The sequence below is a fragment of the Columba livia genome, chromosome Z (assembly GCF_036013475.1).
Source record: "Columba livia isolate bColLiv1 breed racing homer chromosome Z, bColLiv1.pat.W.v2, whole genome shotgun sequence".
NCBI lineage: Eukaryota > Metazoa > Chordata > Aves > Columbiformes > Columbidae > Columba > Columba livia.
In genome coordinates this window covers 59,493,619-59,520,880 of record NC_088642.1, presented here as the reverse complement: position 1 = coordinate 59,520,880, position 27,262 = coordinate 59,493,619, and the positions used below count along the sequence as shown (strand labels likewise).

The following is a 27,262-nucleotide window of genomic DNA, read 5'->3' as shown; positions in this document are numbered from 1 at the left end:
TGTTGTATTTCCAGCAGACATCTGGTAAGTTGAAGTCCCCCATGAGAACAAGTGTTAGTGATCATGAGATTTCTCCCAGCTGGTTACAGCATATTTCATCTGCCTCTTCATCTTAGTTGAGTAGTCCTCAACAGACTCCCACCAGGATGTCTGCCTTGTTAGCCCTCCCCTTGATTCTTATCCATGAACACTTGACCCTTTCATCACCATCATCAAGCTCTAGGCAATCAAAACACTGCCTAACATACATGGCTCCACCACCTCTTCTCCTTCCTTTCCTATCCCTTCTGAAGAGTTTATAGCTATCCATTGCAGCAGTCCAGTTGTATGAGTCGTTCCACCATGTTTCCATGATGACAACTATATCATTGTTTTCTTGATGCACAGTGGCTTCCAGCTCCTCCTGTTTGTTGCCCATGCTGTGTGTGTTGGTACAGATGTACTTAAGTTGGGCTGTTGATCCCTCCACCTTTTTGTAGGGAGAAGCCCTAATTCCTATGTGACTGTCATCAGGTTCTTCTGTGGTTTCTAATACATTAACAACCCTAGTGTCTTTGCTGTTGCATGGATCTCCATCCACTGCCTCTACTGAGATGGCCAGGGTGCTGTATGCATTAGTACAGGGACATTCCAAATGTGCCCTAGTGTACTCAGCATGTTGTGAATCAGACCAGAGGACATCAATAACCACATTGTCCATCAAATATTGGCATGCTGCCCCCAAGCTTATCTCTAATGAACCTGGTTTTGTCTCTTTCCCCCTTCAAATTGAGTTTAAAGCTCTTTCAATGAGCCCTGCTAAGTGCTGCTCAAAGATCCTTTTCCTTTTTTGAGACATCTGTCACCAGCAGGCCTGATGTCCTGTGACAAACTGATGATCAAAAAACTCAAAATTTTGCCAGAGACACCAGCCCCAGAGCGACTTACTTACCTGCTGGATCTTCCTGTTTCCTCCCTCATCACTCTCTGCAACTGAAAGGACAGAGAACACTGCTTGTGCTCCTGATCCCTTAGCCATTTGTCTAATTTGGCCCTGAAGTCTCTTTTGATTGCCCTTGGACTTCTTATTGCAACTTCATCACTAACTACATGAAAAACCTTACTTATTAAGGTTCTGGTTTGTGTATTTCACATTTGGAAACGGTATGTTATACTCTTATTTCTTCACAAATGTACTTTCCACAACATTAAAGTTGTGTATCTTAATGTCTGGTAAATATTACTCCAGATGTCAGATTCTTCTGATGATGTTTTCATTGCACTAGTGGTGTAGAGAGCAAAATTACTGAGACGAAACCTTTCTCAAGGACTAATGCATTTGGACAGAAAATCTGGCTTAAGGGTTTCCCCGGGTTGTATAGAGCTGCAGAAATAGCTAAGTGTCATGGCTTGACAATGAAGCCATTGGCCTGCTGAGAAAAGCAGGTGGCCAGAGAACACAGTGCTTAGGGGTACTCCTGATGAGGAAACACTGTCTCAAGCCAACACAGCCCTGGGAGAGTGAGAGACAAGTCATAAGTGAGATAACCTGCATTTGCCCATGTCTGTCCACAAGAAACTTACCAACAGCATTCTAAATTGTCTTCCTGAAAGTATCAGTTAATCTTTCAAGCACGAAAAGCATTATTCTAGCTTGCATAGGATATAGTCTTCCTCACTCCTACAAAGACCAATGCAACTCCATGTGTTTGGCATCAGATTGCCAGTTACTCAAAACTGGGATGTTACAGCAGCCAAACTCAAAGGCCGTGTTTCACTTTTTCCACACACCATGTGTTTGGGTGTCAGGAGTGGGTAAAGAGCTGATACTGGCTGCTAACGGTGTGTGAAAATATCAGCTAGCACCTGTAAGACTGGAAGGTCTTTTGATAGAGGAACAGCTTTGATTGGTTGACATACCCATTCACAAGTGCTTGCTATTTTTCTTATGTCTTACGCCAGCTTCTAACAATTAATTAAAAACATAATTTTAAAGTTACTGAAAATAAGCAGCAGGGTGTTTATGAATATTTTGTCTTCTCTGAAATGTATACACTATAGTGAAGATTTTCTTGCTGGTCTCTGAATTTCTGCCTTACACTAATTTAAATCTGGCCAGTCTAGGTCTCCTATCTAGGAGCGTAAACAGGCTTGTCTCTGTCTTACTCCCAGAGTGGTAATGCTCTGCTCAAACAAAAAATAATCACCAATTTTATTAAATACTGTAATTAAGCAATTATATTAAAAGGCTGTAAAATATTAAGTGAGCAATTCTCTCCACTGGTCACTCTCCAGAGGAAGCAGCAGATACTTTGTCTAATCTAAAGGGGTGTGACATAACTCTGGTAGTCTGTTACTCCTTGACAAATGAGATGCCTTTCAGTTTCCATAGGAAGAATATCTCTGCTGGGCCTAGGAATGGTGTTAAAATGAAAAAAAGGTGGCTAGAATTTTGATTTCCTTTAATCTTTCAGTAACATTTTATTTCACTGTACTGATCTGCTATCACCTGTACTTTAGAGCCAGAAATGGTGAACAATGTTCTCTAAAAATCTCCCTGCAAATTAATAGTATTACTTCACTGCAAATAGTCTGTTTCTCCAGAGACACTATTTTACAGTATTTGGAGCTTCACTTACAGGTAAAGAATTGTTCAGCTGATTTTATCATTGTTCTTAAATCTGCAGTTTCCTTCTGTATCTTTCAACCTACAGACAAGTCAGCATTAATGCAGCAATCCCTTTTTATGAATGCAGTTGTATGCTCTGTTGTTGACCAAAAAACTGACAGAACAAGGAGCCTTTGCATACTAATCTGCCATAGCAAAAACAGATCTGCAGTTTTGATATCTTCACAAAAACTGATGTTCTCTAGTATTTTTCATTACAATCAGCTAATTAACTGTTTTAATTATGTACAAACCTTTTGATTTTGAAGCAAAATTGAGCATAACATATATTTTCATGTAGTAACAAATTATACGTAGAACTCATCAGCTGGAGAATATCCCAAAATGAGTACTCAAGACTTTATTTTTGAGACTATCAGGTAATAAATTCCTAAGGAAAGATACATGCTGGCTGACAACAAAACAATAACAAAAAATTATCACCAAAAAATTCTTGCCCATTCCTGACTTAATTACATTGACATGCATTTAACAAATGCTGCCTACTTGCCAGAAAATTAAACAAATAATAGGCACTGCTTTAGCAAATCACTAGCTGGTTCAAATGATTTTCATGAATTAATCTTTCTTTTTATGAATGTAAGACAGGAAAAAAAAAGGAGATCTTGCAACCAGTAATGACATCTGTGAGCTCTTTCTGTGTGTTCTGCAATGGCAAAACACTGCCAGACACTATAGCGAGGGGACAGGGTTGCCATGCAGCCCAGTAAAACAGCCCGCTGAAAAGGCATGCTGACCCACTTTCAACTACCAACTCTTGCTGACCCTTTGTTGAGTGAGAGGTTCTTCCAAGTTTTTGTTTTCACCCTTTCAGTTCTCATTTTTAAAGGAGTAAGCTTGTCTCTCTCTTTGTTCATTTCTTTCTACCCCAGTATGCATTGAATAAAGGCAGATTGTTTCTTGTCACTGTCATTGCATTAGTTAACTTAAAAAAGGTCTTCCACCCTTTCCTCTGTTAAGAACATGCTGTGGAAGAAATATGGATCTGGCCATCAGCAGAATTATAATACAATTCCTGAAGGAACTTAGTCTGATCAGAGTAATTCATCTATGAAAAACCATACTTTAATTGTTACTCTTGGCAACAGTGAAGGATAATAATGTAATACTACACTAAATATTGCCACGTGCAATAGTAAAAAAACTTTTTCAGTCTTGCCAGCAGTGGTGTGCAAACCCCCTTTTGAATTCAGGTTTGGATGTTGTGATTTAATCTAAATCTTTTGCTTCTCCTTCTTCCAAAACCAACAGAGGTTTAAAGAGAGCTGCATTTTTATTGGAACCATTTGCTCAGCCTAAGTTGCCAAAATGATTTAGTTAAAACTAGTGCTTTTATTTGGGTTAAGGTTGATTCCTGAGCTCCACAGAGGTCGAGGCATACAGTTTGTCTTCCTCTTTTTCAATGCCACCATGGAATCTACAGCAGCGCTCTGCCAGCTCAAGTTACATTTCCTGAATCTCAGTCTCCCAGTTGGGCTTAAGATTTTGCACAAGCAGAGGAGATACATTTTTTCAGCCCTTTTACTCACTATTTATCTGCTACAATGCATAGAAAAATGTCTGGTTCCAAGGACTCAGAATAAGGAGGCTCCACGGGTGCAACAGTGCAAGTCCTGCTGCCAATGCTGCTACTGCTGGTGTGTTAGGGCGACGTCTCCTCTGATAATGAGTGACAGCTGCTGTGAAATGCCTCACAGGGTGTTTGCCTCTCTTGGACAACAAGTGGGAAAACATAAAAATATAGAATTTTGGAAGTGAGTTATGGAAAAAAATCCTCTACTTAATGCTACTTGAAAAGCATTGTTTGAATTTCAGATAGCTCCAACAAAACGATAATACAGTCACAATCTCCTGCCAAAACTTTTTAAATCCTAGGAAATGTTTCACAGTAACAAATACTGCAATGTTATTGCTATTAAGGAAGTATCTGTTTCTCACTATGTATGTGTTTTTGTGTGTGGGCATGCACTTGTAAACCTTCACGTGATGAGGGAGTTCGAGTCAAATACACTTTTCTAAATCTATCCCCTGTAGTTAGAGCCTGGTTTGAATCAAAAAATGAAAGTTTTTTTGGTTTAGTTTCTATTCCATTGCAGCAGAAATGTCATAGGTCAGAATGGTATATTAAAGAATTGCGATGGTAGCAGCGCCTTGATCTGAAATAGATTAAAGCTAGGCTTCAGTTTTAAAGTGAAACCAGGGTAAGGATTTGATGTTCTTGTATATTACATTCTTCTCTCAGGAGATTGTAGCACAAAACAATTCAAATCTCATCTTAAAAGAAGTACTGCAGACTTGAGTGGAATTCTCAGGAAAAAAGAGCCAGAAATATGCTATTCTGTGGCATGGTTTTGTTTGTTTGTGTTTTGTTTTGTTTTGTTTTTGTTTTGTTTTTTGTTTTTGTTGGTTTGTTTGTTTGTTTTTTCCAGATGTAATCCAAACTGAAAGCAGTAAGATTTTAGTGAATGGGAATCAGAAGCCAATCTGTGTTGAAATACAATGTTGTATGGATTCAAGGTCCAGTTTTAACACATCCTGAAAATATATATCTTATTTGATAGCAGAAATGTTTACCTCTGCTTGCATTACAAAAGAGGGGGAAAAAAAAAAAAAGTAGCTTCAATACAAAATTACAAGACTGTAAAAATTTTAGAAACCTACATGACATGGATAGTATGATTTCTGTCTCATTAAAAGTCCTGATAGCTCAAGATTTGATTTTATTCTAAATCTGACAGCAATCTTAAATATAAATAATGTAGGGTGAATCATACTAAACAGAAATTAGAAAATATTGTTTTGTAATTTTTAATTAAAATTGTCACCAATTCTGAATGAAAACGTCGTCTGAATCCAGAAACTGCTTCATCTTCAACTCTAGACTATTTTATCAAAATGCTAGCTATACAAGAAAAAACTAAAACCCACCAATTAACTTAGTTTTCTGCCAGCAGTGCACGAAATAAGACTGATAGGGATTAAGAAGATCTGGCCAATGCGTTTTGTAGCTGCTATTAATATTTTTGGGTTTAGTCATTCTGAGAGGCTTTCCTCATAAAAGGAAGACAAGCCCTTTCAGTTTGAGCCTGAAAGGTCTCAATACTATGCACACGTAGGGTCAAACAAACTACTTAAGATTATTCCTTCTTCAAAAGGTATCAAATAAAGTGCTGCCTCTGGTGGCGAATAAGAAAGGAAGCTCTCACCCTTATAACCAGCTGCATTCGTTTTCCAGTCGTTAGCATTCAGATGTCCTGCACGTGAAGTCCTGACAATAATATGCTGTATGTCTCTCCAGGTCAGAAAGGGACTATGAAAAAGGGGAAAGACAAAAGTCACAGATCAGACATGTTTTACCAGAATGCAGGGACACAAAGTCATGTAAGCTAAAAAATATCCAAACTAAAACAACCCTCATTTCTCTTCTCTGCTTTTCTTTGCTCCATTCAAAATAATGTGTCCTAATTTTACAGAATTACTACAAGAAATTATTTATACAGCTGGGAGGTTTGAATTAAGCAGACTATAACAATATATGATAATATTCTATTATATAAAACTTAAGGTAAGATGAAGGAGTACATTTCATGCAGAGGTATTTTTTATGGCCACCAACTACTGCATGTTATTTACTTTGACCAGTGCAAGGGAAAAAATAGCAAACTGCTTGCTTGCTAAAAAGCTCTAACAAATCTTACTAACTGGGTGCTCAATCTGGCAGTTGCTTTAGACTTACACCTCCTGTGTTGCCTCTGTTGTTATTCATTTGTCTATTACCCCCAGTGTTGGAATTCGCTGAGGGTATGCATGTATTCTTCAAGAAGACCAAGCAGCCATCTCTGAATCTGAATCATTACAGACCAAGCGCCTGATTGGGAAGATGTGTACCTCTTCAAGGGATTTCTAATAATATGACCACTGCAAATGTGAAAACAAGATGCCATTTGCATCCTCCCTATGACATTAATACCTACTGATGTTGTACGACACAAGTAAATCTTTAGGTAGTATAGTTTTCTTGTTTCTCTTAGATTCACCCCAAGGAAAATTTCTTTTCTGAGAAGATGATATAAAGGTGCATGGCCATAATTGGGGTATTTTTTCTTTCTTCTTCCAATTTCTCAGTTTTTCTATCATATACAAGAAGACAAATAGTATTCAATTTGAAAATGTGGTTTAGTAGCGCGAGTGATAAACTGGGCCACTAAAAAATGAAGAGGGAAAGAGTACTGCAGTGCAGAACACCCGTCACTCAGTATCATCCTCAGAGTATCATTATCTGCCCCTATTGCACTCACTAGCACAACTCTGCTCAGTTGTAGTGTTAAGATAGACCAGAATGAAGTTTATCAGATCCAGCGTTGGCTGTCTACACTGTCTAGGACTAGGCAGTCACTGAAAACCTGGCAAATCTTGCTCCAGTTCTTTAAGACACACTCTTGTGTCTCTCAGACCTAAAAGTCACTTGGGATGACAATCAAGTGACTTATTCTCGGCACTTATTTTTAAGGCATGATACTTGGGCTCTGCTTCCACATTCAGGTACCACACTAAGGCAACAGCCATAAGAGTGTGGTGAAGTTCATCCCATGGGTGATTGTGTGTCACTTTCTGGGGTGAGTGGGACATTGCCATCACATGGCATGATGCTGCACTCTTAAACCAACACATTGTCAAGTTACTAGAAATTTCAATGAGGAGCAGACACAGGATAACAACAAGCATATAGAAATACTTGATTCTTCTCTAAGTCCCCCTGACAGTGGAAGACACAGAAAAATCTCACTCATCTCTGATCTATACTGATCAATGTCATGTGGATTGGCATCCCACACACATTGTTTTACATCTTCCAGAACTTGTTTTGTCAAAAGAATCTATTTTTTTAAATACTTTAGTAATCAGTGTTTTATGGCCCTTAAATATGGAAGTAGAACTTGTTTAGCCGGTGAGCTGAAATAAACTATTGGGAAGCAATCAGTGAACAAAAGTAAAATCTATGAAAAATGAGCACTTTATTTTTCATTCAAGATGCATCAGTTTAGGCTTTCAGGTGGCAAATTTCAGCTTCTGCCAACTGCAGCTTAAGGAGAAGGCAGGAGAGAGGCAGAAGTTATGTTACACCTGCAGTCAACTTGTTGATTTAAAAGTTTGCTCCTTGCACTCCATGTGCATCTATACATATATTTATGGGTATTAACCAATAGAAGTTCACCTGTGTTGGTGGAATTACTGAAAATGAAAACCAATTTCAGAATCATGGTCCATAATTCCAGGCAGGAGAGAAAATTTTGGGACACATAGGACATTCACTCATATAACTGATTTTTACATGTTTTACTTCCCAATAGTCTTACCATCCATATGCTTGCAAACAAATAGGAGTTCCCTAAAAATATCAGACTTCTTTTATGTAACAAGACTGTAAGGAATAATGCAAAGACAGGGACCAAATAATTTAGCTATACATATTTTTTCTAGTTTCCTTTGCAGTAACATGATTTTAATTCTGAGAGTATCTTTTCCATTACAAAACATTTCCCAGTAGGTGTGTGGACCATGGGTATGCTGATGTAATCTAGTGCCCTTCTACACCACAGAAAGTGGCATGTATTCATCTAGAGTCAACACCAGAAGTCCTGTCTATGCTTATTGTTGAAACAGGAGGAGGTCACAGAATGATCTGAAGAAGAAAGATGATTTTTAAGTGAATCTCTTATTAATAGTAGCCATTTTTTTCTGTAATTTCTTCCAAGTTGTATGAATTCATAGCCATTTAATTTCTCTTTGTTTTTGTTGACAAGATATAGGGGTATTACCATGTTTAAATTATTACGTTATTTTTCAGGAGAGATGCTGCCTTCTATCCCTGAGCATTTATTAAAGCACTAATATGCCCATAGATACATTTTCTTTTCTTAAAGTGGAATTTCTCAGGCTAGACACTTGGACTAGAATGACAGTAATTGTTTATCCAGCTGAGCTGGTAAAAATGACTGAAAAAAAAGAAAAAAAATCATGAAATGTAAGGAGCATTAAGGGTTTGTAACACAGGGTGTGCTTGGACAGTCACGTAACACGCTTTAAGAAAAAAAATCAATATAATTTTATACTGGCTCATGAATTTCACTTGAAGACTGTGTAAAGTCTTAGAAAAACATGTTTCAGGCCTTCAGGAAGACCTCCAGTAATACCAAGAGCTGCATTCTTTATAAACCTGAATCTAAACAATCTGTTTTTCTATAAAGCAAGCTGTCCATGCTACTGGTGAAAAATAAGGCACTCAAATACTCTCAACTTGTAAAGGAGAGATTCAAGATAGGGCACACTTAAAGAGGAATAATGGATCTAATGATGGATCTAACTATGCTTAGAGAAAGTGTCTAAAGATATAGTAGTCTTCACTTGATGATACTAACCTGTCATAAATTTGACTTAGTTGCTCAGTCAGCAAATGAGATTAGGTCTTGTAATCATGGGTTACTTCTAGAAACAATGATCACAGCAGCTCTTGAAAACTGAGCTATTTACTGTTCTATCTACCATCCTTACCTAATCATAAAAAATAATGTAGATGTCTGGGGCAGAAAACTTTGATCAAAGTTCTGATTTACAGGACATGACATCATATATGGTTAAATCAATCTGTCTCTTATGCAGCCTCCAAATTTTATTTTTTACTCTATGATTCACAAGATCTTTATGTTGTCTTCTCAAGGAATGGCAGTTTGGGCATGTTTCTATCTAAGAGATTTAACAGCAGAAGAACAATATTCAAACCAATTTCTGTAGCCTACTAAGGGACCTTCACTATACTAAGAATTGAGTTATTGCCAGGTTGAAATTTTCTCTGTACAGTAGACACCCAATTTGAAACAAGATAGGTCTGTAATTGTTTGCCCATTTTTTTTAAAGAAACTTAAAAACAAAAATAAAACAAAAGAACAGAAAAGAACAGAATAGACAAAAGAGAAGGAAAGGAAAAGGAAAAGGAAAAGGAAAAGGAAAAGGAAAAGGAAAAGGAAAAGGAAAAGGAAAAGGAAAAGGAAAAGGAAAAGAAGAGAATGAAGAGGAGGGGAGGGGAGAATGAAGAGAGGAGAGGAGAGGAGAGGAGAGGAGAGGAGAGGAGAGGAGAGGAGAGGAGAGGAGAGGAGAGGAGAGGAGAGGAGAGGAGAGGAGAGGAAGGGAAGGGAAGGGAAGGGAAGGGAAGGGAAGGGAAGGGAAGGGAAGGGAAGGGAAGGGAAGGGAAGGGAAGGGAAGGGAAGGGAAGGGAAGGGAAGGGAAGGGAAGGGAAGGGAAGGGAAGGGAAGGGAAGGGAAGGGAAGGGAAGGGAAGGGAAGGGAAGGGAAGGGAAGGGAAGGGAAGGGAAGGGAAGGGAAGGGAAGGGAAGGGAAGGGAAGGGAAGGGAAGGGAAGGGAAGGGAAGGGAAGGGAAGGGAAGGGAAGGGAAGGGAAGGGAAGGGAAGGGAAGGGAAGGGAAGGGAAGGGAAGGGAAGGGAAGGGAAGGGAAGGGAAGGGAAGGGAAGGGAAGGGAAGGGAAGGGAAGGGAAGGGAAGGGAAGGGAAGGGAAGGGAAGGGAAGGGAAGGGAAGGGAAGGGAAGGGAAGGGAAGGGAAGGGAAGGGAAGGGAAGGGAAGGGAAGGGAAGGGAAGGGAAGGGAAGGGAAGGGAAGGGAAGGGAAGGGAAGGGAAGGGAAGGGAAGGGAAGGGAAGGGAAGGGAAGGGAAGGGAAGGGAAGGGAAGGGAAGAAAAGAAAAGAGAAAAGAAAAGAAAAGAAAAGAAAAGAAAAGAAAAGAAAAGAAAAGAAAAGAAAAGAAAAGAAAAGAAAAGAAAAGAAAAGAAAAGAAAAGAAAAGAAAAGAAAAGAAAAGAAAAGAAAAGAAAAGAAAAGAAAAGAAAAGCTGGAACTACGTCAGAATAGCAGTTCATTTGGAGAAAGAAGAGGTTTTTTTTTTTGTTTTGTTTTGTTTTGTTTTGTTTTTTTTTGTTTTGTTTTTTTAACAAGATAGTCTAGCAGCCAATTTTGAAGCATCTGGAAAAATCACAGAATTGGTCAAATATTTGTAAAACATGTCAAAATTGGATCCTAAGTGAGTAAACAGTTGTTTGCTAGCCATCTGGGCCCCAGATCCAGACAAGATGTCACTGATGTTAATTGATTTACCACTTGATTAATCTCAGAAGAATTAATGGCTAAACATTTTGAAATGAACAAATGCATTAACAAGAAGAGTCCTAACTCTGCTTGATAATGGACTGATTTCAAAAAATCGGCAATATCCTTCCAGAAATTTTTTTTCAATGTCTCATCTGAAATCGCCTTGGGATTACACATACCAGACAATACTCAAAATCAAACCAGAATAAGCAGAAGTGAGAACAATTACATACAAAAGTGCTTGTACAGCAGCCAAAAACTAATGAATGTTGGGTCCTTAACCAATAGTTACACTCTAAAGTACAGTTGTCTTCTTTCAGGCTTCTCAAAATGTTTATGAAGCAGGGTAAATGAGAAAAAAAGAAATAGGACAAATATATTAAATTACATTACAGTAATATTCATTTGAGATTCAACTGTATTTTTAAACAGGCTGCTTAGAAATTGTAGATCATAGTTTCTGGCCAAATCTGATTTCTTCATTCCACAAGCAGTATCCCTAGTGACAATTGGGCTAATCCTGGAAACAGTAAAGAATTCAGGCTCTATATTTTTGCATAATGACACTATTCCAAAAATAACTGTTCAGAGGTGCAAGAGAGACAATTAGCAAAAGTGTCACTCAATGAAATAAACAAATAGGGTGAAACTTTTTTTTTTTAGCAAAATGGTATTGTCAGCAACATGAATGATAGCAACATTATCTTCATAACTGGCAATTTGAATGTGACAAAGGTGGCTTATGTGAAAAAATATTTCTCGCCAAATAGCAGAGTCTGATAAGAATTGCTGAAAAATACAATAATCTTTTCTTCAAAGAATCAAGGAAACCACAATATCACTGGGTGAATTTAAAAGAGGATCTCCCTTCAGTTTGGAAGTACCAAAAATCTTATTTGGAAATCTTTGCTATGGATAATTATTTCTATAAAAATGAGCCTCTGTGTCCTAAGTAAGAGATCATTTTCCTCACTAATTTCCGCATAATGCCAACTTTAAGGGCTTTATGATAAATTTATAAACACAACATAAGAAATAGTTGCCTGGTTTATTCACACACTCCCATCACTTACAAATCAGCCAAATTGTCCCGTGAGAACTACAACTCTACTACCTGTCCTAATGACTGCAACATACAGCCACATGGACAGCAATATTAGATATGTTAATAGGAGAATTTCTTCTTCCCCAATATGCGTAAAGAGTCAGTGTGAAGATGACTGGTGCAGCACAGAATTTTAAGAGGGATAGGACATGAAGACAGCCTCTAGTTGTTGTGCTTATCCTATGCTTAGGTGTCGAAATAGTCTGCACCATAATCTTTCATCCCTGAAAATAAGAAGATAGAAAAATGGACCCCAGTATTTAACAATCCAGTCATGCATACACATGGACATACAAAACATATGTTTTTGACATGTCTGACACAATTCTAGGTTCTAATCATCATACACGCTGCAAATAATCCTGTCAACTTCCTGCCAGAAAAGCAGAGAAGAATATGTGCTTGCTGATCAGCGTGTAGATCTTTCCCTGTAAAGGTAACTTAAGTTTCTGCTCTAGTGGTCTTTTCATTTTCTGACCTGTTAAACCCTGGTTCATTCAAACAGTATATCAAACAAAACCATTTGGTTACTTCAGACTTAGCTCTCAGTTCCTTCTTTGCTCACACGTCTTTCCTGAGTTCCAGATTGCTTGTCAAAAATTTGGCATTTCTCCTGCTAGTTTCTGATTTGCTTTCAATTTTACCCAATGAGATTCTTTTGAAAGAAACTCAAGCCTGGCTAAAGATGACAGTCCCTTAAAAAATTTAATGGCAACTGAAAATAGCGTAAGTGAAAAGTCAGGTATCAGTAGTGTTAACAGCACATAAAATATACATCTATCTAAACAGATGTGCAACTAACAAAATTTTGGTAAAATATCTTTCTATGATAAAAATTGTTGTTGGTAGTCTTTTACACTAAATATCATATTCCTCCTCTTTTTCCATTAGTAGCTTAATTTAGAAACTGCTTGAACAAGAGCAGCGATACACATCTGAAAACAAATTGCTGACTAAAACTTATTAAGAACACATAATTTAAACCAATTACATTCTGAAGTGTCCTGATACTTGCCAAGTTTCACCATGGAAAGACTCACTGGATCCATCTATGTCAATAGCCACTAAGTAACTTCAGTACATCACTCATATTTTAAACATATAAATCTTAAGCATCTCAAGCTCACAGGCTGTACCATATCAGAATTTTCCATCCAAAGCTATAGCTTCTTAAACATCGTTTCAAGGTAATAGCATTTGCCTGTACAACATCATCTTTATCAGTTTATGTCTGACTATATTTTATGTCATTCACTCTCTATTCATGCAGAATCTCCCTAATTTCTGCAATGCATCCTACGCTCTTCATAATTCAGTGTCTGAAGGCTTTTGCATTGGCTAAAACCATCTTTTTGGATTATCTTAATATTGTTTTTTTTAGGATAGAATACAGACAAGTTGTGATATGACAGGACAGATCTATTCCTTTAGATGAACAGTAGGATAAGCAGCCATAGATCTACCAGCAATGGTGTTCTGGTGTACCTGTGTCAAATCTGCAGTGCACACAGTCGTGGAAGATTCCAGAGCCTGCAGAGTATCACATGTTTCCCAGAGACAAAAAATACTAAGTGCCAAAATGAAAACAATCAGCTGCAGGTTGATAATGATGACTTTCTGAGGAGAAATCCCTTGACAGATGGGTACCTGAGTCACAGCCCTTATTGTGCCTTCTCCAGAGGAAGAATGAAATGGAACCATCCAAAAGACAGTGTGCACATTTTGCTGGGGGACAACAGAGTGGAAGCAACAACAAAAACCTTTGTTCAGTTGCCAGTTTTAAAACCAGCTGTGACTGTGCATGTGGGGAAGCCTTATATCATTACCTTAGGTTAACGCAGACAGTTATGATTAGCATGGTACCCAGGCTATCGGTTTGACCTATCTGCCATGTATGATGATAGTGATCACTTTAAATATAGTTGAGCTATGACACTGTGGTGCAAGAAATCTCAAAAGAAAGTCTGCAGGGAGACTGCAATCCAGTCCCTCTTCCACCTTGTTTTCCTCTTGCTGTAACAACACAGATAGGGAAAAGCAGATGGGCTCCTCACTCTCCAGGCGAAGAGCCAGCAGCACCTCTAAGAGCAGACAACCGTCACAGAGACAACCCATAGCAGCCTGTAAAAGCTGAGGCTGGGGAACACTTGGGAGAACCAAGAAACTACAGGGGATAGACCTGCCAAACTCTTAAAACTCTGAACTGAGCACATGCCAACTGAGATTTTTGAAGAGCTTGTGAAAATAAAAGGCATTGCCCTGGCACCAGAACAATGGCTATCCACTTGTTCTATTTCTAGCTGTTGCTCCAAAGCGCAGACACTGAAACTCAATGAAAAAGTTAAAAATGTTCACAGTCAAACATAATTTTTTTCAACCTAGACTCAGTTTAAGAAATGTCTGGACGGAATTTTCTTAAAACCTTTTTAAAGCAAGTTACATGGAAAATTTCAGATGGAATTATTATCCTTTGGCAAAGTTACATGTAACTGAAAACAGGACCTTAAAATGGGAAACACTGGGCAACCTGAATTCAGGAAAGTACTTCCAAGTCAATCTCAGTATAATAACTGAAATGGCATAAGTGGTGCAGGTCGTTAAAGTTCAAGAGAAACACAGGTTTTAAATTAAACATCTATTTATGTTTATGCTTTTCAAATACTTTACCATTAAGAGTATTATTTTAAAACTACTCCAAAAATGAAAAGATACACAAAAAGTTGTCTAAGTCATAGACTTAAGTGTTCCCTTTTATAATAGGCAGTCAATAAATGGAGCAAAGACCTAGCTAAAGCTGCTGGACTTAACTGATAACCTCTCATTTTACAATGGAAGCCTACATATAGAGGTCATAGTACATCCACAGTTCCCTTCAGCTGCCTCATCATCTTTAGCCTCTGACCATATTTGCGAAGAAACAAACTCCTCATAACTCTGCCAATATAGATATATGTTCTCTGTGTTCAAAACTGTGCCTTGCCAAACAGTATACTGTTTTTCTCCTTTCTCTAAGAAAATCAGTCAATATGGGAAGTATTCCAAGTATCTGACCAGCTTTCAGAAATCCAAGGTACCCTCCTCTGATACTCTTGACCCCTTGCAATGTGAACTCCATTTTCTTTTATCCTTTTGTCTCAGTGATTACACTTGGTTATACTGCCTTTTAGAAGAGTGCAGAGGATTGCCACTTTTCTGAATGGATCATCAGTATCAGAATTCACTGAAATTATTTATCTCTTCCTAGCACTACCTTGTTCTAGTGTTGGTTCCATGTAACCAAAGACAAATAAAGTATACAGCTCATGTGAAGAGAATCACGGAAGAAAACAAGACTCTCTCCAAAGCTAGACCCCTGAGTATGCCACAGAGTAGAAACATAACAGATTCACACTTCCATTTCAGGTGCTACTTCTTACTCATGTTAGCTGCAGTTTATATACCATAGGCTGTAAAATATGCATTGGCTTATTGACAGTGGAGCATGCAGTCCACTTGAGGATGTATAATGAATTATTCCATCAGAAACATAAGTTATTTTTTTACATTTGGCTTCTCCAAAGGAACATGGCACAGTGCCCAATGGAAAAAATGTGTGTCTTGTCTCTCCTGACTCTGATCCACCAAAATCCCAAATGCAGGCCTTTCATCAGTGAGAAAGGGTATCTCTGATATCAACAGTAGGTGGTACTATGCAATATAGATAGTTTATTTTCAGTAAGAAGACTGGTGCCTCTGCTGACTAAATTGATTATACCCACAATTTCTGGTTGACAATTAGCAAAATTCAACATTATCTAATGACTAAGAAATGCAATATACAAGTGAGCATTTATTCATAAAGCCTGAGCAGGATACTAGATACATTGGGAACCATGAGATAAAACAATTAACTACCTCAATATCATAAGAAAACCATAGAGTATGAAGAGATGTCTTTCTTCATGTGGCAGTTGCATGACTACTGAAAATGCAATTCATTAAAAAAGCTGCATTCACGTGATTTGAAATTGGGGTAGTAAGCAGACATCTATCCCAAAACAATTTGTTGCCAGGACTTCAGGAGCAGAACCCAATTGGAAAAAAACAGCTAAGTGGAGGGTTCAAATCAGCAGGTAGGTATGAGGTCCTCCATCAGCTATTTGCCAATCCTACCATATGAAGTTTATCAAAGAAATAAAGTGGCAGGTTGGAGTGGAAATCTGCCTTGCTCATTTTCCATTGGTTTAATGTAGCTTTGCGTGTGAGTAGAAGCAACCTCTTGGCTGTTCTAACTCATATCCAGGCCAGACTAGTGCTCTGTTCACCTCCTGATGTCTCCCAGGAACAGAACTTGGCTACTGGGGAAAACAGCCCTTGTAGGCTCAAAACTCTTCCACAGTATGATTTGTGTTTTTCAGCACAAAGTGGAATTAAAGTATACATTTTTACAAACTGAAGAAGTGTTCAGGACTAAGTCCTCCAATTTTTAAGCAGTCTGCTGTATGAAGAGCATAATTAACCTTGCAAAACCCCTTTCCAACTAGGCTTTTTAAAAAATCTCATATAAGCACCAGTGCTTTTAGAACAGGCATCAATATGGAATCTATGGAAGAATCCATGTAAGTCCAAACTCTGTTTGAATGCAAACTAGTTCCAGTAAGCCCTTATGCTAAGCCACAATATCATGTGTCTTAAAAACATCGGAAAAAAATACTTAAGATGGCTTCAAAACTTCTTTTTGCGTATTTTAATTCCTATTATTTAAATTGACCGGTATCACAGGTGAAAAATACAACCTGAACTTTCAAATCAGATAAATAAATAATAATTACTATTCGGAAATCGCTTAAAATAATCTGAATAGATTTCATACAAACGTCAGACATTAAAATTTAATATATTATGATATTATACCCTTGTAATACTAATGGCCTTCACAATCTATAACTTCACAAGGCCAAAGGTTTCTCCAACTCTAGGATTGTATTAATTTACAGGAAAAAACAGCATGGAAAATCTGGAAATATTTCACTTCCTAGTTTATTTTTTTCTTCTTTTTCTTTCATTTCTTGATGGTACTGTGTTCAGAAAATTGGTTGTAAGAACACATAGGAGAAAAAAGTTAGTGAATGGAATACAAATGAGGAAAATTGCATTTATTATATTAATATAATTCCTTTGGCTCTGTTCAAATACACAGGATAATATGCGGAAATAAGTAAGAATCATCCATATACTGAAACTGAATAGAATCTGAAAGAAGGCAAGATCAATACCTTTTAACCCTGAAACTCTTGTTAGTACCATGCAACAGAGCACTACAAATACAAAAAAAAATTACCAGTCACTGGCACATTTTGTCTCTATGAGTGCATGTGAAGATTTGATGTAGCCTTGTCTTTGTTCCTATCATAGCAAGTATTAATTTGGAAAAAATACTGCTAGTCCATAGGCAGTAACATGTATTTCCCACTGATATAGTCACCAAAGTTCAAAGTGTAAGCTTCTCAGCATATTTTAAGATGCCACAATTGGCAATAGCTTCGTTGTAGGTATTGTGTGCCATAACTTTTTAAAACTTTCAATTACATCAACCATTTGTTAGAAAACACACACAAAATGTAATATAAAATACAATCCAAAGATTGCAAGCAACCTCTGCTCATTAAGAAATAATTAGAAAAACTTTCATCAGAATGAAATTTATGCATGCGCAATTTTATCTGCATATGAAAATTGTTTAGAATTAATTTAAGAATTATAAAACTGAGATTTAAAACATTTTAAAAAATAGCATTATATTAACTTTTCAAAATACATTTGTTTCTAATGACTGCATTAAGAAAACCTAATTATAATCATACAAGTGCTGCACTACTTAAGATTATGTCAGCTATTCAATTACTAACTCTTATTCTCATTGCTCAACAGCAAAAAAGTATTGCATCTTGAATATCAGTCCAGGGTTTCTTCAAAAAAGCAACATCAAAGATGGACATATAATTCTGCTGCTATGAATTACATACAGTTTGAAATGACTATGCAAATTCTTTACATCTTTCAAAGGCTGCCCCAGAGCAAACTGGTTTACTTCAGAATTTGAAAGAATCAGTCTCCTAGAACTTAGAAACATTTTATTTCAAGCAAGATTTGGGATAAAGCATTCTGCCTTAGACGTGCAAATACAGCAGTGACGCAAAAGGTTTTGAAATACAGATATACTTGATAAATCTCCAGTATTTCTGCTGCTTCATAAAGCATATTTAAAATATATATTGAACACAAAGTACAAAATCCTGCAGTTTAGAAAATGCTTGTAAGATGGAATGTTTTTGAGTTAAAGGTAAGAGGACTATGGAGCTACACTGTCCATGGTTTTTACAGCTGAGGAACTTAAACCAATAGAAAAAGCAGACTTGTGTCAGCATGCAGAAGTTGAGAACTTTTATTTTTGACACTATATTAATTTCTGTTCATGGTAGCCTAACATTGCCCCAAAACTTTCTTCAACATTCAAGAATGGACACTACTAAGGAAAGCTTCACAAATGCATGAGGCAGCTTACAGTAACCTGCAGAGTACAGCAGAGCCAGGCAGTGCTGTGAGGGTTCTAGAGGACATGGTAAAGATCCCATACATCATTTAGTGGAAACTACCTGTGCTCAGCACAAGTAGTGGAGTGCAGCAGTTGATGGCTACAGGCTGTTCAGAAGTGACAGGCAAGGAAGGAAGAGTGGAGGGGTTGCCCTCTACATCAACAAAGGTATAGAGTGTGAAGAGCTGTCTCTGAAGAAAAGCCACAAGTACGTAGAAAGCTCATGGGTAAGAATCAGAGACTAAGGCAACTAAGGAAACCTTGTGTCTAGTGTCTACTACACTATTGATGAAGCCTTCCTACTCCAGTTACAGGAGGCATCGTGGTCACAGGCTCTTGTCCTTCTGGGGAACTTCAACCACCCCAACATCTGCTGGAAAAGTTGTACAGCAAGCTGTAGGCAACCCAGGAAACTCCTGGAGTGCATTGAAAACAACTACCTCAGCCTGGCAATAGACAGCCCTAGCAGGGGACATGCAATTCTGGACCTGATGGTCACCAGTATAAGAGAGCTAACTGGTGACCTCAAGATTGGAGGCCTGGGCTGCAGTGATCATGCACGTGTGGAGTTCTCAGTCTTGAGGGATGTGGGATGGGTGAAGAGTAAGGTCAGGCCCCTGAATTTTTGGAAAGCCGACTTTCAGCTCCTCAAGGAGTCAATCAACAGGATCCACTGGGAAACTGCCCTCAGGGACAAGGGAGCAGAACAGAACTGGCAGATCTTTAAGGACACTTTGCATAGAGCACAAGAGCTCTTGATTCCCAGGGGTAAGAAATCAGGTAAGGATGGCAAGGGGCTGGCATGGCTGAGTTGAGACCTGCTGGTCAAACTGAAGGGCAAGAAGGAAATGCACAGGCAGTGGAAGCAGGGACAGGGATCTTGGGAAGAGTTCAGGGACACTGCAGAGATGGGGTTGTGCAGAGATGGGGTCAGGAAGGCCAAGGCACAGCTGGAGCTGAACTTGGCAAGGGATGCAAAGAAAAACAAGAAGGGCTTCTACAGGTGCGTTAAACAGAAAAGGCAGGTCAAAGAAAGGGTACACCTCCTCATGAGCAAGACTGGTAAACTGGTGACAATGGACAAGAAGGCTGAGGCACTCAACAACTTCTTTGCCTCAGTCTCCATGGGCAAACTCTCTTCCCACACTTCATGACTGGAAAATGAACGGCAAAACAGGGATTGGGAGAGCAAAGTCCCTCCCACTGTGAGGATCTCATTCGTGACGACTTAGGGAGCCTGAATATACTATAGATAAGACCATGGGACCTGATGAGATGCATCCCAGAGCACTGAGGGAATTGGCTGCCACTCTCCAATTGCCTAGCCACTCTCCATGATATTTGAGTAGTCATGGCAGTCAGGTGAAGTCCCTGGTGACTGGAAACAGGGAAACATGGCACCCATTTTTAAGAAGGGTAGAAAGGAGGATCCTGGGAACCACTGACCTTCAGCTTCACCTCTGTAGCTGGGAAGATCATGGAACAGATCATCCTAGAAGCTATACTATGAAGGACAGGGTGGTCACTCGAGACAGCCAGCATGGCTTCACCAAGGGCAAGTCCTGACTGACCAACACAGTGGCCTTCTAGAATGGAGTAGTTACCTCAGTGGACAAAGGAAGGGCTACATATGTCATCTCTCTGGACTTCTGTAAAGCCTTTGACATGGTCCCTCACAACATCCTTCTCTCTATATTGAAGAAATATGGGTGAACTGTTTGGTGGATGAGAAACTGGCTGGATGGTCACATCCAGAGAGTGATGTGTAAAATGGCACAGTATCTGGATGGACACCAGTGATAAGTCGTGTCCTTCAGGGGTCTGTACTGGGACCAGTACTATTTAACATCTTCATCAGTGGCACAGACAGTAGGATCAAGTATACCCTCAGCAAGTTTGTGTATGATACCAAGCTGAGTGGTGTAGTTGACATGCTTGAGGGATGCCATCCAGACCTGGACAAGTTTGAGAAGCGGGCCCATGCGGACTTCATGAAGTTCAACAAGGCCAAGTGCAAGGTCCTGCACTTGGGTCAGGTCAACCCCTGGTATCAATACAGGCTGGGGTATGAAGGGATTGAGAGCAGCCCTGCTGAGAAGGATTTGGGGCTACTGGTGGATGAAAGACTGGATATGAGCCAGTAATGTGCGCTTGAAGCCCAGAAGGCCAGTTGTATTTTGAGTTGCATCAAGTGTGGCCAGCAGGTTGAGGGAGGTGATTCTGCCCCTCTACTCTGCTCTGGTGAGTTCCCACCTGGAGTCCTGTGTCCAGCTCTGGAGCCCTCAGTACAGGAAAGACATGAACTTGTTGGAGACGGTCCAGAAGAGGCCACCAAGATGATCAGAAAGGTGGAACACCTCTGCTGTGAGGACAGGCTGAGAGAGTTGGGATTGTTCAGCCTGAAGAAGAGAAGGCTCCAGGAAGATCTTATTGCAGCCTTTCAGTACTTAAAAGTAGCCTATAAGAAGGATGGGGAAAGACTTTTCAGAAGGGCGTGTTATGACAGGACAAGGGGTAATGGTTTTAAACTAAGGGAGGGGAGTTTCAGGTGAGACATGAGGAAGAAATGTTTTACACTGAGGGTGTTTTACACTGGCAGAGGTTGCCCAGAGAGGTGGTAGATAACCCATCCCTGGAGACATTCAAGGCCAGGCTGGACTGGGTTCGGAGCAACCTGATCTGGTTGAAGATGTCCCTGCTCATTGCAGGGGATTGGACTAGATGATCTTAGAAGGTCCCTTCCAGCCCAAACTATTCTATGATTCTATGAACACTGTTTCAAGCTATTTCGACACTGAGTAGTCTGCCATTGTTTCCATGCTGTCATCTTTCCTACATGTGAAATAAACACGTGGATCTTCCCTGCCCTTGGAAGGATACTGTGCATTGCTACAACAAACTTTTCAAAGCACTTTGAGGTCCCTGGATAAAGCTGCTGAATGAGTGAAAAAGATCTTTCTGTATGCTTTTCCTTTTTTTTTTTTTTTTTTCCCCAGAGTATAACTCAGATCTTACTTTGCTTCCAGTGCCAGTGCAATGATGCCTGCAGCCATAGGTGCAGAGGCTGAGGTTCCAGTATGGCTGTCTGTGCAACGCTGCCTCAGGTCTGTGGTGATCTGGAAGAAATTGAATGTGTGAAATTTAGAACACAGCTTCAGAAATCAGAACAGGTTTAATTTGCTCAAATGACTCGCGTGTACTTGGAAGCTAATTCGTTCTCTCATTCCAAGAAAGGCGAAAAAAAGGGTGTCTGAATACATGACGTTACATGTTCTGAGCCTGAAGACACTTGTGAACTTGGAGAAATGCTCTCTGTATCACAGTGAAAATGTTAGTCTCCATTTTTTTCATGGTATGATCAACAAAAAGACTTATAAATTAGAAAAAAATGCAGAAGGATTTCAAACTGCACAGTTAGAACTATGTCCTTTTATTTGCATTTATAGAGCACTTTCTATCCAAGAATCTCAAAGTGCTTTACAAACAAGAGCGAACTAAATCTTACAGTGCTTCCTACATACAGACTGGTTATGCCCATTTTAGAGACTAGAAATGAGGTAAGGAAGGGTTAATTAGGTTGCCTGAAGTCAGACTGGAAGTATGTGAAACAACAGAACACAGTTGGGCTCATGTTAAGTACTGTGTTTAATCCTTCCTTCATGCCATGTGCAATAATACACATGAAATTATGCAACAATTCATTGGAAAATCCTGACGTAATCACACATTTGGCCCAGGCTTCACCAGCCAATTAGTTATGTGCAGCTTTAAATTGTAGTGTATTGCTCAATTATATGCTGTCAAATATTTTTATACGTAATCTAAGTTGATGTATAAACTATGATGTGCAATTCCAACTAGAGGCGCAGCCTTCTACTTAGTGTTCCTATCTCATAATGAATTTTGAACCTATCCTCATACTTAGGATGTTCCTATCTCATAATGAATTTTAGGCAGATTCTTTCTGTAAGACAGTGAATCACACACAAAAATGCTTTTATTCTAAATTCTGCTTCTTTCAGGAAATGTTAATCTAAAGTGATTCTAATCTATGCTCTCCTTTCTGAAGAAGCGATTACTAGCAAGAGCAAGGCAGTAGACACAAGAAGTCACTACTACCTAGCAGACGCTCAGGCAAAACCCATACGAACTGGAGAACAGTTTCTAGCAGGCGGAAGTTCACAGCACGGAAACCTCCATGAAGGTGGCAGAGTGCATGACCTGTGGTGCCAAACCTTACTCACAATATTTCAACTGATTGCTGAGATTCAGTCACCAGTGAACACAAAATATCTGCCTGAGGGGCAGAGGAGAAGTTGTTTACACAGCTTCTTACTAAATATACAGAACTATTGTGTGTCCATTCAATCTAATCCATTAGTATCATATTACATTTGAAACATGGATACATACAAAGGCGGGAGAAGGAAGGGACAAGAGGATAAAAAAATCACAAAGAGCAGAGGGCATATAAAAATGCTTGTCTAGTTTTGAAACTGGAAGATATGTAAAATATGATCTGAAAAAAAAAGCCACATCCCATCTAGGCAGAATACAGCAATTGCACATAGGAGGTATAGGTTTCACGTATTTCCATTTGCCATGTTCAGTAGTGTATGTATTATACGATTTGTATAAGGCTGCTGAACTTTTTCATGACATGTAAGTGTAAGCAAGCAAACACATAAGACTTCTAATGGAAAAGGAGCTAACAGCACCATGGAACTGATTATTGAAAGGAAGTAGTGAGCAAGTGAAACAAAATGGAAGCTTCTAGAAGTTGGAAAAGGTGGATTAAAGCATTTATAATGTCATATCCCTACATTAGTGAATTTACCAAAGGACAGATACAAGAATAATAAAGTCTAGAATGAACCTATTTTCCCCCCATTATTTAATGAACACCTTGTTAAACAATTTATTTTATCTGTCATCATCTAAAAGATGAACCCCATAAATAAAATGTTCCTAGAATTTCTTTATTTCCTGCCTCCCCTCCTATTGGCTGTGTATTAATTTAGACAATGAAAATAAATAGTGTTGGAAAAACCTTAATGCATACAAATTCCATAAACGCCCTGACCATATCCAGAGATAAAACTGCATCAGAAACAGCCATAGCACTACACCGTCTATATGTGCAAATGCAAGTAGTGTTTTTGCAGGTGGTGTTAACATGGCCAAGGACTACAGGACAACATATGCTCAAAGAGAGACATGCAAGATTCAGGTATGTCATTTGGAAAAACACTGATCATTGCTCTGGTGAGGAGAGGAAGAGAGGACAGGAAAAAGAGAATGCAGAAAAGGGATTAATACATGCATCTTTCTTTTGGCCCCTGCAAAAAAAAAGTGGTGCAGCAGGCACTTTCCTCAGAGGACCAAAGGGTTGCAAAGCCTAGAGGAGCTCAGGCAGGGCAAAGTGCCCTCGTAGCACCATTTCCTTTAGAGACAGCCTCTTTCAGTGTAGTGAAAAGCACACCACATTGTGATATTTGTGTTTCTCATCTTTTGGAAGAACATGTTTCCAAAGTGTTTTTACTGTCCTGTAGCTACAGATATCAAGCACAATAAACCACGACACCTCTTTATTCCGCAACGTTGTCTCTCGTGCTCTAAGTGGATGCTATGGCAGCCATTTGAACTACAGACCCTTATCTGTCTCTTTCACTCAGCAAATATTTCAGCAGAAAATGTGTAGGGAAAGCTTCCTAAGTGGAAATCCCATTTGAGCTATTTCAAAGAAAAGTTACTGACAGGAGCTGAGATGTTTAGGTGTAAATTACCTCCAAGATCTCAGGCGTGTTTTTCAGCTCTATGGCTTCACTGTCAGAGAAGTGTCATGTCTACCCTGAGACAAAAGGGTACAGGACCACCAACAGGCAAGCAAGTTTTAAGAAGAAAAATGGTGCCTCAAATTCCTGAACCACATGAGGGCAACATCATTAATCACAATAAAAGGACCTGGTATTTGACAGCACCATGAAGCTGTCATCAGTGTATATTAGCTGTCATTCTGATCAAGAGGGTGGGGAGATGGAGAAATTTTTGAATCTTTTGTTGAGTACAACATCTCTGTATGTTTAAAACACCTTTACAACAACTGCTGATCTATGAAAATGCTGATCAGAGTACCCAAGAGAAGTTCATGCAATATTTCTAGGGCCATGAGTTATATTCACTTATAAATCTTTTGAATCAACTAGATTGGGCTGAGGATAGTGACAATATTTCTGGTACCAGCCTAGTTTAATCAACATGAAATTATTAATAGCAACCTAGGACAGATACTCTGATGAAAGGCAGACAAAAATGTAGTACCCGCTCAACAGCTTTCAGAAAATGCACGCGCTTATTAAAGAAAAAACTCTAGAAACACTGTGATAATTTTACAGAAGCAACTTTCTCTGAAAAATTAAGGAGATGCCATTTCTGTAGTCATTATTAAGGCTGCATCATCAATGTTTCCATAGTTTCATTGACTGGGTGGTTAATGACTAAGGTAAAAAATGGGATTTCCCTCAGCAGAGAACACGCTCGCTGTTTGCCTCCCAAACTTGTCCATTTCTTGCTATTTCATTGTTCATGACATGAGCTTTCTGAACTGATTGAACCATTTTTTACCTTCTGTTACAGTTCTCCAAGATGTGCTGGTTTCTATGAACCTTTATCCCTAGAAGTGCTAAGGGTTTAACAAAAATTTACTTTTTCTGCTCACATCGGTTGTGTATCTGGATCTACCCAAAAATGAATGTTCCATGTTGTGTGTATCTCGACACTCTGAAAGAGCTTCTAAACAAGAGCAGGTTTTTGTTTGTGTTTTAAGAATCGGCAGGAGATGTTGTTTTTACTTGGTTTTGTTTCAAGTTCAGCTTAGAGCGGAACCCAGTCAGCAAGGCAGAATTATACCTTAGAAGAGAAAGAAACTCAGCAGATGAATTGGCATTTTTTAGAAAACAAAGAAACAGGTGGAACAGTAAGTAGTGAGGTTATTTTCTGAAGGTGAGTAATGTAATAGGTTTATAAATTATATCTGTGATGGACTTTCATATGTAAATTTCCTAGTGCTTTAAGAAATAATTTGAAAAAGGAATTCAAAGGAAATGTGATGCATTAGTGCAACATGTTTGACAAATGAAAGGCACATACAGATAACCATTTTACGTGGTGCTTAACCTATACTAGCTGCATGTCTGGAGTGGGAAAGCTATCTTCCAGCATTGTCTTGTAGTATTCAAGATTGTAGAAAAGAGAATAATAGGAAAAAATACCTTGGCAACTGTATATTATTAGCGAATACTTCTGCACTAACTCTGTTATGAGAGATAACCTCTATAAAAAAGTATGTTTTATGTATTTTACCTGCCATTGATTTGCCTTTGTGTTAGAGTGTTGGTTTCTACCTATGCTGGCACTTTGCAGCTGCTCTTGAAAGCACCTAAAAGTAGTTCCAGTTCTTTTCTCTAAGAGTCTATGTAAAAGGCATATATCCAACTGCATCTGTGACATGTTTGTATGCTTTGGGCATGTTAATACATCCCAAGGTTGGAAACTTGGCCCATATTGTGCTAACAGTTACTACAGTAAGATTTGGTACAGCATGAAGTCAAACATTTGGAGTACCTTCCCTGAGCAACAAGGAGCTCATGCAAGAAGTGTGTGTTTAAACGTCATAGTTAGCTCAAATTATTTCAGGCCAGAATTTGCTTCAATTTAGTTTAGTTGAAAGTCAGTAAAACAAACTCCATTTGGAAAACAGTTGTGTAGATGAAATTATGTCCTTAAGCTGTTATTGTACAAGACTGAAAAAGCCCTCAAGACTAGCACCCTTCTAAAATTGTTACATCCTACATTTGTAACAAATAATTATAAAAATTATAATTATAACAAAGAAAAAAAAGTCTTTTGTGTGATTATGAAAGTGTAGGTGCTTGCATTAGTCCATATTGAAACAAATAATTTTATAAGAGTTTTTAGTCCATATAATGAGTGTCTAACATTTGGTTACTATTTGTTTATCTACCTTATAATACAGCTAGCACATACTACATTAAAAAAAGGAAGAGAAAAAAAAGATATTAAACTGAAGAACTGCAAGGAAAAATATGTGGAATATGACACTTTCAAGTTGTAACAGTTCACTGTCCCTTAACCGTGGATAGGTATTTCTGTATGACATTACAGAATCTCACATGGTATTGGAATTTGTTTTGAGTTACATGACAATAAGTAAGTTAATTTTATTTTCGTTGTAAATCCCCCTCCAGGTCACTTATTCCTGATTTACTGCAGTAGCTTCTTTTTTTTTTTTTTTTCCTATTTTGAATATAGGAGTCTCACTCCAACAAAACAAATTGCCATATGCCTTGATCAAATATTGCTACTCTTTTCATGTTATGGCATGAAGTCGAGCCCTTCACAGCTAATCTGTATATTGCACACTAATTTATATGCATAAGAGAATGTGAAGAATCTAAATTTAATAATAATCTTTCTATTCTTCTATTGTTATTCCTCCCTTTAAACCTACCTACTCTGAGCTCTGAGCTTTTTGCGGAAAGATATGAAGACAACCTCTGACAGAAATGAAGCAGCAGCCTAAGCAAAAATATGAGCTATGATGCAGTGAAAACAAACACACATTTTCTTTATTCTAGACTCTTTTAGAATTTTATAGCAGTTGAAGTTTTGTCCTCAAAATTTTCTGTTCTGTCTTGATTTCAGTTCTTGTTTCAAACAAGACTTCTTTCCAAAGAGAACG

At 38.5% G+C, this 27,262-nt stretch overlaps 1 protein-coding gene across 2 annotated transcripts in view; it reads right to left on the bottom strand.

The window, feature by feature from the left end:
• PCSK5 (proprotein convertase subtilisin/kexin type 5) overlaps nt 1-27,262 on the bottom strand; it is a 256,587-nt gene that overhangs the window by 103,427 nt on the left and 125,898 nt on the right. For both annotated transcript variants that reach the window (XM_005499780.3, XM_065046018.1), the window contains exons 9-10: nt 21,517-21,617; nt 5,875-5,978 (exon numbers count right to left, since the gene is read on the bottom strand). In XM_005499780.3, coding sequence (XP_005499837.1) covers nt 5,875-5,978; nt 21,517-21,617 — 205 coding nt within the window. The remainder of the gene's footprint in view (nt 1-5,874; nt 5,979-21,516; nt 21,618-27,262) is intronic.